Below are 16,565 nucleotides of genomic sequence, written 5' to 3' on the forward strand. Positions count from 1 at the left end.
TCTGTATGAGATGGGGCCAAGACTTGTTTGTATCTCAGTACCTGTTCAAACATGTTATAGCACAGCAAAAAAGAGGTTTTGAATGCATTGAGGAAGGGTGGGTAAGAAGGGAAAGAGACATCAAGCTGAATGTTTGCTTAATAGCTTTGATTTCTTCATTAAACTTTTAAGCACTTTAATAATTTGATTAGCTGCTTTCAGAGCACTGTAGATTTTTTTTTTATTACATTTTTTTTTCTTTCTTAAAACAGAAAAAACTCTACTCATCTTGGTGCTGTGAAATGAGCTTGCTTTCTGGCCTGGAGCAAATCTGCTGTTTGCTACTTCTTTGTACCCTCCCTGAGGACTGCCGGTGGAAGGATGTTCTGTAATTCATTGATCAAAGACAGTGCAGAGACTCAGTTACCAGGCTGGCTACCTGGACCCCAGAATGCAGCTTCCCAGTCAAATGCCCCTTGCCAGCTACTCCCATCCTCGTTTTTCTGTAGGAACTGAAGGTAGCATGAACATCTTGCAACGGCAGCTTGCAGAGCTCCTTCGCCTGCCTTTAATTGCACACTTGAAATGCCTCTTTCTCAAGGCCTGTGGCAGCACAGAACAGTTACATGACTCAGGAGCAGCTGAAGTGGTGAGGTTGGCAATAGAGGTTATCCTGCTGAGGTTCTCGTATTATCCCACTGATGTTTCTTATACTGACCTCTGGCTTTAGTTTTTTTGTAAGACGACCCCTGAGATGCACATATTGGTTTGCATATGTAACTAATGTGAATTTTGAAGGTGCAGACTGTGTATGACTGGGATCTGTTGTCACTGGAGTGTAGCAACTGTTACTTGGATCTTTTTCATTGTCTTGTGGGCTGGATTCCTTCCTGGGGAGCTGAGGGGAACTGATTTGGGTTGAGTAAGGTGGACAGTGTGAACACAGTAGCTCTAAAATCCTACCAGAGGAAAGGGGCATGTATTCCAAATGCTCTGTCCTGTGTAGAGAAGGGGTAGTAATACTACCTGAGTAGCGCTTAAAACCAGCAGACTGCTTTTTTTGTTCCTCCCCTTTTCTCAAACCAAATCCTGCTGTGACTTTGCCAAAAGTGCTTGTGCAAGCGAGGCAGTCCTGGTCATGTGCTGATCTTCATCAAGTCCTCAACAGGGAAGCAAATTAAAGAACTACAAGGTGCACAAATGCCTGTCCTCTGCCTTTGATGTAGACAGGGCTCTTCCACTCTACATTTGCTCATCAGAGGGATGTTCATCTTACTGCTGTGTCTTCATGCCTTTGTCAAGTCCCTGGTGACTCCTGGTGCTGCTGTTCACCTGTGTTCCCTGGCTGGCTACCAGGACGGCCTCCTACGGCTTGTCCACACTTGGCAGGTAGACACACATGCTAGGGATGGCCTTAGGCTCTGTGCAATGTTGTGTGGACTTGCAGGCTGTGCCTAGAAAGAGATCTGCTGTGTCTGTGTGGTGCTGCAGCAATGGGCAGGGTTCATTGTCTCTGGCACATTGCGGCCGGAATGTGATGGTTTTGGAGCTGGGCAGAAATGGCTTGGCCATGCCTGAACTCCTTTTTCCTGCATGTCAGACACTGGGTTAGCATGTGGCCAGCCAGCACTCCCTGCAGCTGCACTATGGCCCTGCCTTCAGCAGGAGCACTGTTTGCTTTTGCCTTGCTCTGCAAGAAGTATCCTGACTTGGAGAGGCAGTCAGGGCTGTGTTCAGGTGCAGGTTATACCTCACTCCCCCATGCTTAGGGCTTCAGACAAGGAATTTAGGTGGCTCTCTTGTCCTTCCTTAAGTTTATTTTGCTGTATTGCATGAAGAGCCTAATGTGTATTTCAAGCTGCCAAAATGGGTCTTTGTCCTGATGCACTGGTGTCTCATGCAGTCTTCTTCCTTCAGATCTGGGTTGCTGTGACACTTCTGAGAAATAGCAGAGCTCATCTCTGGAGAACTTTTCTTTTGGAGAGAGTTTCCAAAATGGTTGACTGACTGAGGTTTTGTTTCCTTGCTTAGGAGCTTCCATCCCAAAATCACTGAGGAAGGTGGCTGAAGCCACTAATGATACCTTCTTACTCAAGCATTGGCTTAATGCTCCAGTTTTGTCCCTCATCTGTGCAAACATTGTCTTGTCCCCCAAAACCTCTCTTTGCTCTTTCTCTGAGTTGGGTGATATAATTATGCCTTCCAGCCCATGTGAAAATGGGTTCCTCTTGCTTTTGCAAGGACTTTTCAAGGATCTTACTCTTTGGAAAGTCAGCACACGGAGAAGCACACATCAGCCTGTGTGGGAATGGTGTTTTGTTTTGTTTATTTCCCCTTGGCTACACAAGCAGCTAAAACCTGTAACCTACAGGAGTTGGAAGCTCCATGCAGAAAATTAGCTTATGTTGGTGGAAGAGTTGAGATCACATTTTTCTTGGCTAATTAAAGGATTAAAGGTGCAGAGATTTAGAGTGAACTGTCAGAGTGCTACAGAAGAGAGCCTTTGATGGTTGAATCCGACTTGAGATTAAACAAATTGCATTTAAATAAGAAATATGTGGCAACAGTTACAGTCTAGCTGGGCCTCTATCGTTTGCTGTCCTCCAGGGTCAGGTAGCTGGTGTGCTGTGGCTAGGGCTTCTTTTCCCTTACCAGCTTGCTTCTTCCCAGGTGTCTCCCCCTGGATTGCTTCAATCTGTTGCCTCCATGCTTTGTAAAATGGGCTTTTTTTTTCTAACCCAGTGCTTTGTGCAGAGGAGCCTTGCACTCTATCTTACACAATAATGATCTGCTGCCCATCATAGTAGTAGCATGGTCACATCCTTGTGGTGTTTTTTGTAATATCTCTGATCCTATTTAGGGTTTTTCTGCATCCTGGTGCTTTGTTATCTGCAACTGGAGAGCTAAATATTTCTCTATGGACTCTTTTCTGTTGTTCATTTGTGAAGCTGGTGGATGGAAAGAGTCTTTTGGGTTATGCCAGTTGTTTACTGGTGTCTTCCTCTTAGTGGTGGCTGATTAAAAGTCTGGAGATGTAGTTGGCTTCTGTAGGTTCAAAGTCCTTGCTTTCTTTGATGTCAATTGATTGTCTTCAGTGGTCTACGCTTGCCAATGGCTTGCCAGTGTTAGTCCCAGCCCTTCTCCTGCCTTTTCATTTGGATAGCATTAAATTCAGAGCTGCTAAGGGGATGTTTTTAAGTGTTACCCTTGATAGCTCTTGCAGTGGTGAGTCTCATGAGCTTCATGGTAGCTATCTCAGAACAAACCTCGCTTTCTGCAAGGACATCTGTACAGCATCATGCAAGGCAACAGCATGTTCTGTCCATGGAGACTTTGCACCTTTCTCTAATGCATCACGTATGAGCTGTAAGGAAAATGGGAGTGCCAGACAGTGTGAGCCAATAACTTCTGATGTTGCAACTGTCTTGTTTTGTTCCACTTTGTTTTATTTTTTTTTTTAGGGAGGAAGGGTCTTACCTTTCATTACCTGCCACCCATATAAGATCACGAGGGAGTTTTGTTTCTTTTTTGTTGTTGTTGTTGGGAAGATGGAGAAAATCACAGAATTGAAACTGGTGAAAAATCTGCTGGGATTCCATAATCACTCAAAAATATGGCATTACTTACTAATTGGGTGTGGTTAGTTGGGAAATCTGACTTTAAAATTATGTTTCCCAGGGAACTATTCCTGTTCTCATTGTTATCCAGTAACAAAGACTGCTTTTTGTTTGGGAAAGCAGTCTTACTTTGAATGGGCTAGGTCTTCTCACAAAGCATCTGTTGCTTGGGGTCTTCAGAGCTTGCAGTTTGCAAATGAAGCAGTGTACAGGTAGTAAGGTCTGCAGGGACAAAGAGCTATTTGGTGTTTTCCTTGGAAAACCATCTTCAGGCTGTGGTTGCAAGGATTTGCATCTAAATCCACATTCATTCCTGTTATGTTTCCAGTTAGATCATCCAGAGGACATAATTATCTTTGTTACCAAGTCAAATAAATCAATTACTAAGTATTGAGAGACTTGATGTAATCTATTTGCAATAATTTATAGATCTGTTAGTATGTCATGAAGTATTTTGGCAGTCATTCCTGATGAGTTTACCTATCAGGCCTGTAAAGTGCATCCAGGTCCATGCAAGCTTGCTTTATGCACTTGTGCTTTCTTGCTGAACTTTCAAAGCAAACTAAAAATCAGAGATATGGACTGTGCTGTGTTCAAGCCTTCCATTTCTTATGTGATATTTTACTGCACAATTTCCTTTTGGCTTGCATGTCCACTGGGGTGTGGTTTTTCTTTTAGTCTTAGAGGGCAGGAAATGCCAAGCTGAAGATTGTTATTTCTATGAGGGATAGGAAGGACTGCTGCTAACATTTTCCAAACTCATTGCAATCCCTTTCTCAATGCTGCTCTACAGAACAGCTTTCTTCCCTTAGCTGTTGCAGTTGCATAGCTTCAGGGCTGCTGGAGAGCATGAGAAAAGGGGAGAATACCCCAAGCCTGGGGTAGGCTTGTTGCTCTTCCTAGCCAAGAAGATGCCACAGCATTGACCTCACTAGCTGCCTGGGGGTGAGGTGCTGTGTTTTGGAGGGGATGTCTCCATGGCCTGATGGCTGCAGCAGCCACACTGCTACGCTCCCTGGCATGGAACTGTATGAATTGTTTCCCACGGTGTGTAGGAAAATCAAGGTCTCAGTTCAGTAAGGCACTCGAGTGAGTGCATAACCTCTAGCACGTGAATATTCCCAGTGAAATCTCTTGGGTTCTGTTGGAGTCAGCAAGGCTGCTCCCAACCTTGAAGGTAGGCATCTGCTTAAACACCTTGCTGAATCATGTCTTGACTTTTCAAGTAGGCTCAGGAGAAACCACATGAGTTGACTTGAGGACTGTGCTTAGCTAGGTCATTGAGGATGGAAGGAGAGGGCTGAGAAGGGGGAGGATCTGGGTAAAATACAGATCCCAGAACCCTGGAAATGCTGGTAATACCTAGTGACTGTGTTCTCGTTTGACTTTCTCGACATTCATCCCCAAAGCTTAATTGTATGAATAAAAGGTTTAAAGGTTTGACTTAGTCACCATTCATCCTAAGTATGCTGGAGCTGCTGTCATGCTTTATTGATCTAGCTTAGACCTGAGTTACTGCATCTTTATGTTCTCAGTAAAACTATGGCTTGCTCAGTTAGGTGTAATTTTTGTCTTGCCTTACTAATCCTTAAGTTTTCTCTGTGACTCAGAACTAGAGTATGGCCTCATTGGGTCGGTAATTGCAGAAAACAGGGATGTTTGCAGAAATGATTTGGTTCAGTTTGGATCCTCTGTCTTCTAGGAGGAGGAGAGAGCCCTTATCTGATGGTCTTCATACAGAGGAAGAACATCTGTCCCTGGTTGGTGTCTGCACGTTAGCTTGTTGCCTCGCTCACCATCCTGGCCAGAAAAGCTTTGTTGGCTTTTCACTTTAATTGTCAATGAAATGCTCTGCAAGCAGGAGAACAATATTTGCATAGATGTAATTCTGGAAATTGAGTGTAATGTGATCAGGAAATGGGACAGGCCCTGGCTGTTATCATGGAAGAGACTTGCTGGTACCTGCACCTTGTTTCAAATGTAATAAGATCTGACTCAGTATAGTTTCCTGGACGTTAACAGAGAAGACTCAATGCCATTTTGGCAAGGGACTGGTGCTAACCTTTCTGCACAGGAACAAAAGAGTTTTCTGGCAAATTCATAAATCTGTTCTGAAAGGGCTGCTAACAGTACACTTAAGATTTAGAGGGAAATGGTCTCCCTTGGAGCAGAAAAGCAGGGGCGTGTGTGTGTGTCTGCTTTCAGGACTTTCTTTTTCTGAGACAGAAGCCAAGGAACAAGGCGCTTGTGTGCGCTGCCAGTGAAATCTCACCGGGAAGACATGATGCTACTTGCAAGGTATGCACAAGACAAGACCAGAGGCGCCGCAGTGCTTGATTACTGTCAAGGGCTCAGTTGGAACTTGCCTTTGCTCTTTGGCCTGCAGCATTTATGTAGAAATTGGGGACGCTGCTGCTTGCTTCCAAAGCTTTGCCTTGATGGGCCCTGCCCACATCTAGGCAGGGAGGAAGGGGGGGGCTTGGAGCTCATGAAGTAAACAGGAAAATTACTCACCTTAATGATGCATTTCACTGGCACTGCCACTTTGAGAGACTGTCAGATTTAATGCTTTCTGTCTTTCCTTCCATCACCTCCCATAGGTGTGATTAATATTTTATTACAAGGATGAAGTGGAGAGGTATCTGTACTTTCCTTCAGGGGGAATAAATGGGGGAAAGCAAAGTGAGTAGGAGAGAAAGGGGATCACCTTTTTCCATCTGAGCCATTTGGTCTTTGTCGAGAGCGCCCATACAGAGTAGCGCTCGCTGACTGACTTGGCTGGTGGCCCCTTGTTTTATCAGAGCATTCCAGTTCACAGCTGAGCCTACTGGCCTCACAGTTAGCTGCTGGCCCTGCTCCATGGGGTGCATTGACCAGTTCCCCACGCCAGAAACAGTCAGGGAGCAGTCCTGCACTTGGTGACAGCATAAGAGATACAGCACTGTAGGAAGGCAAGGAAAACAAACCAAATGATCTGTATGTGAACTTCTTCAAGGATTATTTGGCCTTTTTGTAGTGTCCATGGATCTAAACCCTAAGTCAAGAAAGAACAAACGGGATAGAAAATGTATCTGGGCAAAGGTATTTAGCATGAGAGGTCAGAAGACATTAAATCTGGTTTTAGTTTTGAATCGCTTTAATGATGAATGAGCATGCAAAGACAACTGGTTTGCATCTCCTGTCAGTGACCCAGCTAGGAAGATGGACCAGTATTTGACACACATACTCTTACCCTTGCAACGTGCTGACCCTGTGGCATTTTCCAAGTAGGACAGTCCTTTGGCATGAGCCAGAATTTGGGTGGAAATCTGTCACCATCTAGCAAAGTGTCCTCTTTCCAGGGTGTTGAGTGGCTTGTCCAGTCTGTGGCAGAGTGCCTGATACCTCTGAGTCTGACTCTGCCTCTGAGTTGCAGGCTTGGGATGTTTCTGATTGAAAAGACTATGTTGCCAGACCAACCTTGTTGTGTTCTTTTTCTTTTTTTTTTTTTTTTTTTTTAATGTGTTCTATCATCCAGCTTGGCTTCCCTCTGCTGTAACAGATACTGTACTAGTGACTCACACACTTTCCTCTGAGTTATTAATGAAATCCCCTTATTTGCAGATGCAGGAACTAAAAAGAATTTTGGACTTAAGCCTTTAATTGGGATTTTCTTGTACCCTGCTCCTTCCCCTTGATTGTTAGCTGGTGTGGAGCTATCTGAACCTGTGGCTATATTCCAAATTTCTGAGGACCCAAAGCCTCTATCTACTCTGGGAGGGGGCTGCAAGATCTTGACCTGCTTATCTGGGACTTTTACAGCTGACTCACATTTTTGAAACCATGTTAGATTTGGTGGGAGCAGACATATTTTGGAGAGCTTTAGGATTTTTGCTTCGCTGTTTAGTTTATCTTAATTGAGTAACCTTCATGTACTACTGTGCTGCTTCCCTCCTTACAGGTGAGTTCATCACCCTTTGACTTTCAGCAGGGGACAAAAGTGACAGGGAGATGCACTGAAAATTAGTGTGTGATTACTCCAGACAATGTTTCCTCTAGCTGATTAGAGTGTTTGGAGTTTGGCTGGTAGGATGGAGCATGCCATAACACGTGGACTTTGAAACAAGTGAGATCTAAAGGAAGCTAATAGGAAACACACAGCAGCTTTCCTCTTAGGCTGAACCTGAGACAGATGACTGTAAAAAAGTTTAATCCCCCACACTAATCTAGGAGGAGGTTTGAAATGGCCAGTCTGGGCTTTACTTAAAGCAGTCCATGAGCGGAACAGGTTCTGGTGCTCAGTATCAGAGGCCAAGGTACGTGAGTCAGCAGCAGTATGTGGTGGGGAGGGTTTGCTGTTGGGAGCCTGAATGTGTTCTTTTTAGTTAATTTCTGGAGTCCTTTGTAACAAAAATCTGATTTCCTTTAAAATACAAGTTAAATCAGATCTTAAGTTCAGGACTGGCTTCACAAAAGCCCTTCTGCAGAGGCATACTGACTTAAGCAGGTGTGATTAACAGTGCTGCCAAAAGTTACGCTTATGCTGAAGATTTTTTTGCTAAATCAAGTCCTGGAGGTTTTTACCTGCAGCTTTGGTGTAATGAGTAGAATTGCCTGGAAGGACTGTTGCTGGTTATGTCATTGTCGCAGTGTCTAGTTGGTGTGATGCTTGAGGTTGCACAGTCAAATTAGTTTCATGTAAGCAAACCCGTAGTCATATGTGTACTGTCCACTCACATTACCTGCAAGCAGGAGTGTGTATTTATATATAGATGCAAATACTTGTAGCTTCAGTATAGCCCTTTGTTTGCAGTGGGTTACACTCTTGCTAGGAAGATGTGAAGTAGCCACGTGTCATTGAGAATCATGGAGAGAAGAAATTCAGTGGAGTTATTCACAGAGCTGCTTCTGCATTCACTTTAATGGTTAAAAATTTTGCCCTTGAACTTTGCTGGTTTGCTAATTAATGCTCAATTATTGAAGTGGATGTTTTTGAAATCCAATTTTAAGTGACTTTAAGCCTAACTTTAATCACTCCTCATTATTCTGCTGAAATTTAACACGTCATAGCCTTTAGGTGAGTTTGGGTAGCATGAGAGTGGACTTCCTACAGTATATATTTCTTTATGTTATATCTCCTGTGGCAGGCAGGCAAACAGGTTGCTTGTTTGTTGTGCAATTGTAATACAGAAGCCACTGGGAGACCGAGATATCAGGGAAGATGATGTTCAGCATTGGGTCAGCTTTGCCATTCAGCAGGTTCGTTCTCATTTCATACCTTCACCTCACAACATTTCTGGTCAAAGTAATCTATCAGAAATGCAAATTACTAGACATTGTTAGCATCTGAAACTTGTTCGGTACTGCTGCAGTTTCAGTTTAGAAAATAGCAGAGAAACTGGACACAATACACAAGCAGCACGTGAGCTGGCTACACTAGCTAAGGCCATTTGACTGCAAGAGTCGTATGATTTTGGTTTTTAAAGAAATTAATTTCAAAAAGGTTTCAAATAATAGACTAGCAAACTCACAAAATCAAATCATAAAGCCTTCCTTTACACCCATCACTTTGTATCAAAAATACGTGTAAAGCTTGCCTCTGAAGTTTTCCATCGGAGACTTTTTCCTCTTGAAACAGGATACTTTTCAGTTAATTATTTTTTGTTGTTGTTAATTTTTAAAGTGTTTTCAAGCTGAACTTGAAGAGGTCTTCAATTGTTGATAAAGCAAGTCTGTAGATATGAAACTGAAATGTGAAGTTTTCAAATTTACAACTGTTTCACTGTGCAGAAGCAATATGGGAAATTATCAGTATCATTTCTGCTATCATTGTGGCTTTGCTGACAATGTTCTGTAGAGATATTCCTAAAGCAGATGATACATCCTGATCAAGGTAGTTTTGAATTAAAACCCCTGGGAAGCCTCAAGCGAGACGCTAAGTATTGTCATATGAAGGAGCGATCTCATTATCCTAAAGATGGGAGACACTAGCAGATGCTCTGAATTTGATATTTTGGGTAATTTCAGGGGGTAGCGTGACCACTTGTGAATATCCCCATCTCAGCCTGCCTTCTGAGTCGGGGTGTTTGCGGGGCGGTGGAAGGGGACGGGGCGGGAGCGTGGCGCAGAGGGAATCGCATCGTGCGTGGAGGGGGAACGCAGAGCTGTCTCCGTCTGCCAAGGCAGGGGGGTGGTAGTGCCTGTGTCGGAGGGGAAGAGCTGCTTTTCTCCCCCTTTTTGCACCCTGCGGTGGCACAGTGGAGCCCCAGTGGCCCGCGGTCCCCGGGGGAGCGGGCGGGGCGCGGCGGGCAGCGGCCCCTGAATCCCTGTCCGCAGGCTATGTTTCTCCGCTCTCCTCCCCGCCACCCCTCCCCTTCCCCGTTTACCTAAGCCAGGGTCAACACACACACCACACGACACACGCACGCACATATATATTTATTTTTTTTGCGCCTAGGTTTCCAAGGCGCGCTATTCAGCAGCAGTGCTGGCGCTGGGATGTGGCCGCCAGCCCCGGGGCAAGCCCCGGACACGCTCTCCCTCCCCGCGTCTCCCGCTCCTTTGCGGTTTTCCGCGGCGCTGCCGGTCCCCACGCCCCGTGGGTCGGTCCCTGGGCCGGGCGGGCGCGCCGGGGACGCGGGCCCACCTGCCTGATGTCAACATCCCGGCGGGCGAGGCCGGCAGGAATGTGCCGCTCCCCGCCCGGCGCAGGTAATTAATCCCCGCGACTGACAGGTGGCAACAGGCGGCCTTTGGCTGCGGCTCCCGGGGAAAAGCGCTCGGAGGAAGGATTTTAATAGCTCGTCAGCACCGTTCGTGCGCGCCTGGCAGAGGCGGCGGGGACGGGGAGGGGGCAGAGGAGCCCGAGGGGGAAATGAAGTTTAAGTCTTTGCAAAGGCGGACGCCCTTGGGTGATTCACTGCCCTTCCTCAAGAGGGAAGAGAGTGTGACAAGAGTTTTTCCTTTGCCCCGGGGTGGAGAAATTTGGTAAATGTCTGCAAAGCACTAGCAGGGCTGCATCAGCATCCTCTCCGGCTGCCATCCTCCCGATCATCGCAGGATGGCTTCCCTTGCAGATGGGGGATGCTCACTGGTACAATGGACTGTGAGGCTGGGGGTTGTTGCCACACATGGTGGATCCGTAGGCACCCGAGGGGCTGATGATTGCCGGACCTGTCAGCTGTGCCCATGGTTTGAATATCTGCTACGTCCAGTAGCAACAAGCTGTCCACTTTTCTCTGAAGCCTAGTGAGATAGACGACTTTAAACTGAAGCTACAAGTCAGCTAGCAAGTGGTGGGGTTAAGGTTATGCTGAGTTGAAGGTTAAATCCATGTCTGCAGTGCTCCTGTTGGAGCTCTTCTTTGCTGAGTGTCCTCTGGATACAAGTTGGTTTTTAAGTGTGTGTGTCTGTGTGTGCACACATGTATTTCTAATGTGCCCACACATGCTCCCAACAGTTTTTTGTAAATGAAAAGATAAATCATTATCAAAGCGAAAATGTTTAAGGTGCTTGAGTAAATCTCAAGTTTTATTCTTAGTAGATGGCTTCCTTTCTTTCCATTACCTCTTTTCTCCTAAATAATTAAAACATATGCAGATTATTTTCTATTTTTTGTGACTCTCCTTGTTTTCACCGGTGAATACTTTGGTGGAGGTAACTGTTGCTTTCCCATTCTTCTAGTCTGTTCTTTTCATTTATTTTTCCCTTCTTGGAGTTAGTCTGATAGGGGAGAAAGCATAGCTGACTGATATAGCTTTGAAAACATCAAGTAAAACAAATCTAGTTAACTGAGTTGAACTTGACTGCTTGAAAGAAGTTTGAAAAAGATTTTAAAGACCTGTTGATCTGAGCAGAAGGGACTCAGGGAGCTGTAATGCTGTAAGCCAACCTCTGGGATCACCTTCAAGTTGACATCCATCAGCATTTGTAGTGCTGACTGAACCCTGCTCCTTTTAAAGATTTAGGAGCCATAATCCCCCGGCTAGATCAGATGGTAAAGCAGATATTAGAGGTAGATTTTTAAATGAGTGTTTGGGGGATTTCACTGCATCAGAGTTTTGCAGGGGAGTTGAATGCTCAGTGAAAAGCCATTGCTTGTATTGCACTGAGCATTCAGTCCTTTCTAGCAAATATTCTCCATTTGAGAGTCGAAAAGTGTTTTGTTTTCTCCTTTAAACCCTCTGTTGACACACCTTCCGGAGAAGGGGCTTACTGAGAAATCAGACAGGTGTTGCCTGATGGTAGCTGGCTTGTGTATATTGTGATACTGAATTACCAGTCAGGGTGCCAAAAGTGGGTAATACAGTATGTCTGCACAGGCAGGTGGGGAGAGCAGAGCTGCAGGCGCTGGAATGTTTTCATCTTTCCTTTTAAAACATAATCTTAAGCAAAAAGCTAAATTCACAACAGGCAGCACTTGAACCCCAAAGAAAAGTCTGAGCTAAAAGCTCTTTCCTCTCCCTCTTGAACAGAGGACACGTTGCCAGAGTCAACTCTTTTGTTTTAAAGGACTTTCAGGTCTCTGTCTGGTGGAAGTGGTGTTTGCACTCCTCAGGCTGTTGGCACAACTTCTGTTCCTGCTGCTAGATAATGACTATTGTTGTCTTGTTAACTGATAGGCTTGTTTGTTGGATCAAGCTCATTTTTTATATTTGCACTCCGAATTAATTTAGTTTTCCTACTTAGGTGTGTTGATTAATAATCATGCTTTGGATTTCTGGGAATTACTCGTCTCATGATCTTACCCCTCACACATGAAAACAGTGGCAGGGGGACACCTCCTGCAAGGTGGGGTGGTTTGGGACCACTGAGGAGCAGCAAGATGGGCTGATCCTTGCTTGCAGGCACTATCTGAATGCACAGACAGCTTCTGCCTTGGGATTTTTTTCTGAAGCGCATTTGCTTTGAAATCTATCTACAATATCCTGTCTTGCTCTGTGGATATAGCGATTATCACTGATCCAGTACGAAGTCATCATGACCTAGTTGTTTGCATCTATTTGTGCCAGTAAGTGGCTGTGTGCATCAGGTTACCCATGGTTGCAGCAAAGTTGGCAGGGTGGGAAACTCGAGCCCCTTACTGTCTGACAGCAGGTACCTCGTGGACAGATTTACACCAGTGTTAAATGACCGTCCGTTCAGTGATTACACGCTTGCAGGTGGCTGTGCCTGGGGTAGTTGTGAAATCATGGCTCTATGCCATGTCTTCAAGCCCTGTGCAGTGCCTGTGAGGCTTGAACTCCTTGCAGTCGGGTGACAGAAGTGGCTCAGCCCTCCTACTGTCTTGTTTGCCTCTGCTGGGTACTGCTGCTTGCATCCCCATGCCCTGACCATGTCCTGAAGCAGAGGTGAGGCTCCTGCTTAGCCTCCTTTTCTGACATGCCAAATTCAAGGTGTTGGCCAGAACCTACAGCTCTTTAGTTTACCCTGTGTTTTGGGAGCATATATACATGTATATATATTTCTTTGTTCGACAGGCTTGTTCATTAGCTCTTGGCTGTTTGCTTTCTGTGAAATTAAACTGCAGGTCTAATGCCTCCCTTGGTGTTTGTAGCCAAAGGGACCTGACAGTAGGGGTGCCAAGGGGTAGATGAGGAGCAGATCCCTTTCTCTGCTGACAGAGGGGCCATGCTGTTTCATCAGGAGCTTCAGTATTCATGCTGGTGTGGGGTACCTCACTGTCCTTCTGAAAGCAGTGATTTCCCCCCCTCCCCCCCCTTTCTTGTAACCCCAGCTTTCTGTCTTTGAAGATATTATACATAAAATTACAGTCAACACCACTAGTCCTACCCGGTGACTGAGGGGTGTGTATCTCCTTCCATTTGTTCAATTCTCTGGATGCCTGCAGACACTGGACACGTTGGCTCCTGGCGTGTGCTGTGCCCTCCATGCACCACTGCTGTTCCATATTTGTGCTTTCATTTCAGCCCATCACCTTTGGGTGCCCAATTTCTTTACACTTCAGTGATGTTAAGGCATCCAAGTGATTAGTTGCCTTTTTGAGATTTTTGAGGCTTTCTGTCCTTGAAGCCTTCACAATGCTATGAGCAAACTGATGTATTGAAGGAAACAATTCTCTACATATTTTCTTCCTCTTTCACATATAAGTGATTCTTCTTCTACCTCTTGAGATGAAAAGACAAGATGGTGAGCTCACTCTTACCTTCAGTAAGGAATTGCTTTTTAATTAAAAAACAATAAGGAATTTCAGGTTTAAAAGATGTATGATATAAATCACCATCTAGATCTGTTTCGCAACTTTTTTTTGTAATTGTTTGGCATGTTCCCTGTTTCCGCGGGCTGGGTAAATCCTTTGTGGGTTTAATCTCTAGCCTGCAGGCACATATAATACATTGCACAATTTGGCCTTTGCATTTTAAAGAAATCTTTTTTTGTAGCTTAAATACATGTAGCATCTTCTCTGCCACATGGCAGGATGGTGTTGAGTGAGGAGGGAAGAGACTGGCTTATATTTAATCCCCCTCTCCTACCCAGTGTCTCTCCCAAGTTTGGTTTTTCCTGTGTTAGCCATGTGTACACCACTTTGAAATGCAAATAATCCCTGAATATAGCTAACTAATCCTTTTGCTGCCACGTCATCCGCCACCCACCCATGCACACGCTGGCTCTTCCCATCCCAGTGGGGTGGATGGCCCAGTCGTGCTCTTGACCAGTATGAACCTGTTGCTGCTCTGTTTGGACAGTTGGGAAAGGGGCTGTATTGGCCCATGGCTGCTAGACACGTTTTTTTGGGGAAAAAAACCCCAAAACCACCCTGGGGCTTTCACTTTTCTTTCTCTGCAAGAATTGAAGACATGGAAATGGGGAAATGCCAGCAATTCCTGTGAGTTACATTGTTAGAGTTACTGGGAAAGCTCTGCACTCCTCAGTGTCTGAGCACCAGGAGAAAATGGAATACCTCTGGAGTGGGGTACTGAAAAAAAATGCCATACTTTGGAACAACCTTGTACAGCAGGGAAGACCGGAGTGTCTCCTTCATGGGAGACATCCAGGAAAATGGGTTCAGGTTATGCAGTACTGAACCAATTAAGAGCTCCCTTGCAATTCTCCCTGGTAAAGCATGTGCCTTTATTTCATTGAGGGGTTTTGAAAAGAAACCAACAACCTCAGCCTTGATGTGTTGCTGAGTAAAGGTTTCCAGATGTGAACACACTTCAGGAAAATGCTGCATCGGTGTTACTGTTTTAGTGGAGAACATCTTAAGAGAAACCTAATATGATCCAAAAGAGCACAGTGAACAGTGTTTCAGATGTTCATTGCATGGACACAGCCTCCCTTATGGAGCCAGATGCAGAGTTTTGCTCTAGGTCTCACTATTGACCTGGTTTCTGGATTGTTCAACTCTTCTGGTCTTTGAATATTTGAAAAAAAAAACCAAACCTGTTTTTTGAATGTAATGCTTTGAGTTTAGAAGTGAGGAGATTGCTACAGAGGTGCTCAGTAGATGTATGAAATGCTTTTAAAAGATAACTGTAATGTCAGATTTGATACAACTCTCAAATCGGTCAGTCTTGCTTTCAAGTACTCTTCAGTCCCAAGGTTCATGTTTTTATTTCATCTCTCTGCAAAAGTAGAAGCGTTTCTTAGAAAGCAGGGTGAAACGCTTTACGTGTGTGGTTTCCAGTGCTTCCAGGATTACAGGGTCCTGTGAAAAGAGTAGCATCTGTTTTGTTAGGTAGGTAATGGATGTCCCTTGGAAGAGAAGAGGTGTGCCCAAGAGAAATAAAGACTGTATGTGTTTGTGTAAAGGAAGTGCTCTTTATCTGAAGTTTTTGCCTTTGGGAAAACTAGGATGTAGATTTATGCTCTGCTGCTTTAAAACAGGTAAAGGTTTAGGGGTTTTGTCACTTGTCTGGAAGTGTGGCTGTTGTGCAAACAAGTGCAATGCAATGCATTGGTGCTTTCAGTTACATGTGCAAACCCATCTCCATCCTTCTGGTGTGCCTCCATCTCTAGCTGACCTTCCTGACTCTCTTGGTCTTTTCACCTTTCAGTATTCCACCGAACTGAAAAAGCTGTACTGCCAGATTGCCAAGACATGTCCCATCCAGATCAAAGTGATGACCCCACCACCTCAGGGAGCTGTCATCAGGGCTATGCCAGTCTACAAGAAAGCTGAACATGTCACTGAAGTGGTCAAACGCTGCCCGAACCACGAGCTGAGCCGGGAGTTCAACGAGGGTAAGGAGGGCAGTGCTTTGCTGGCTGCTGACTGGCCAGGGCAGGGATTTGACAGCAGCTTCAGAGCAAACCTTCTGGAAGCAGACCTCTGTCCCTCTTGTGCAGCTTTTTATTTCCCATGCTTAGCAGGAAGCGTCATACAATACTTTAGCTGTCCCTGTGCAAGCATGTCCTTGGGAAGAAAGTACTGAAATAAACCCCACGCCTGCCCAGGTTGGATGGATGTCTGTCCCCATGGCAGGCAGTGTCCCTCTGGCAGCCTTTCCCTGCTCTGCTTTTGCCCCTGCAATGAGAAGCAGCTGTTCTTGTGCTCAGGAATGAGCTTCCATGTCGCTGGGACAGGGATCTAGTAACAGGATGCAATATCATCTCCAGTCCTTAATCCGTGCCTCAAAGACAGAGGGGCTGTTTATCTCTAGCAGGACAACACAAAGTGCCAGCATCAACTGTAGGTAACCTTCCTGTACACTCACCACTATTGGGTCAGTATTAATGTTATAATCTTTTAGTTACTTCTCCTCATGTTAGTGAAGTAGCAGCTGCTTTTAAAATGCCCTGGGGTTTTCTGCAAACTCATGGGCTGGGTTCCATTTTGCCTTGGCCACTTAAGTTCACATAAGTTCAGATGAGCATCTGTTTTATTCTACGTGCATAATTTATCTCCTACTGTAAAAAAACCCAGTTGGTGTCAGTTATCAGGATGTCTTAGGAGCCTGGATCCCGTTGCTGGTTACAGAGCAGTCAGCTAGATGAGCCCCAAAAATAAGCAAGGACTTGTGAGTGTAA

At 45.1% G+C, this 16,565-nt stretch overlaps 1 protein-coding gene across 2 annotated transcripts in view; it reads left to right on the forward strand.

Annotated features, from left to right (window-relative positions):
• Positions 1-16,565, forward strand: part of TP63 (tumor protein p63) — a 103,524-nt gene that overhangs the window by 66,314 nt on the left and 20,645 nt on the right. For both annotated transcript variants that reach the window (XM_029960778.1, XM_029960779.1), the window contains exon 5: positions 15,593-15,779. In XM_029960778.1, coding sequence (XP_029816638.1) covers positions 15,593-15,779 — 187 coding nt within the window. The remainder of the gene's footprint in view (positions 1-15,592; positions 15,780-16,565) is intronic.

This window comes from Manacus vitellinus, unplaced genomic scaffold, assembly GCF_001715985.3.
Source record: "Manacus vitellinus isolate BGI_N305 unplaced genomic scaffold, ASM171598v3 scaffold_29_pilon, whole genome shotgun sequence".
Taxonomy (NCBI): domain Eukaryota; kingdom Metazoa; phylum Chordata; class Aves; order Passeriformes; family Pipridae; genus Manacus; species Manacus vitellinus.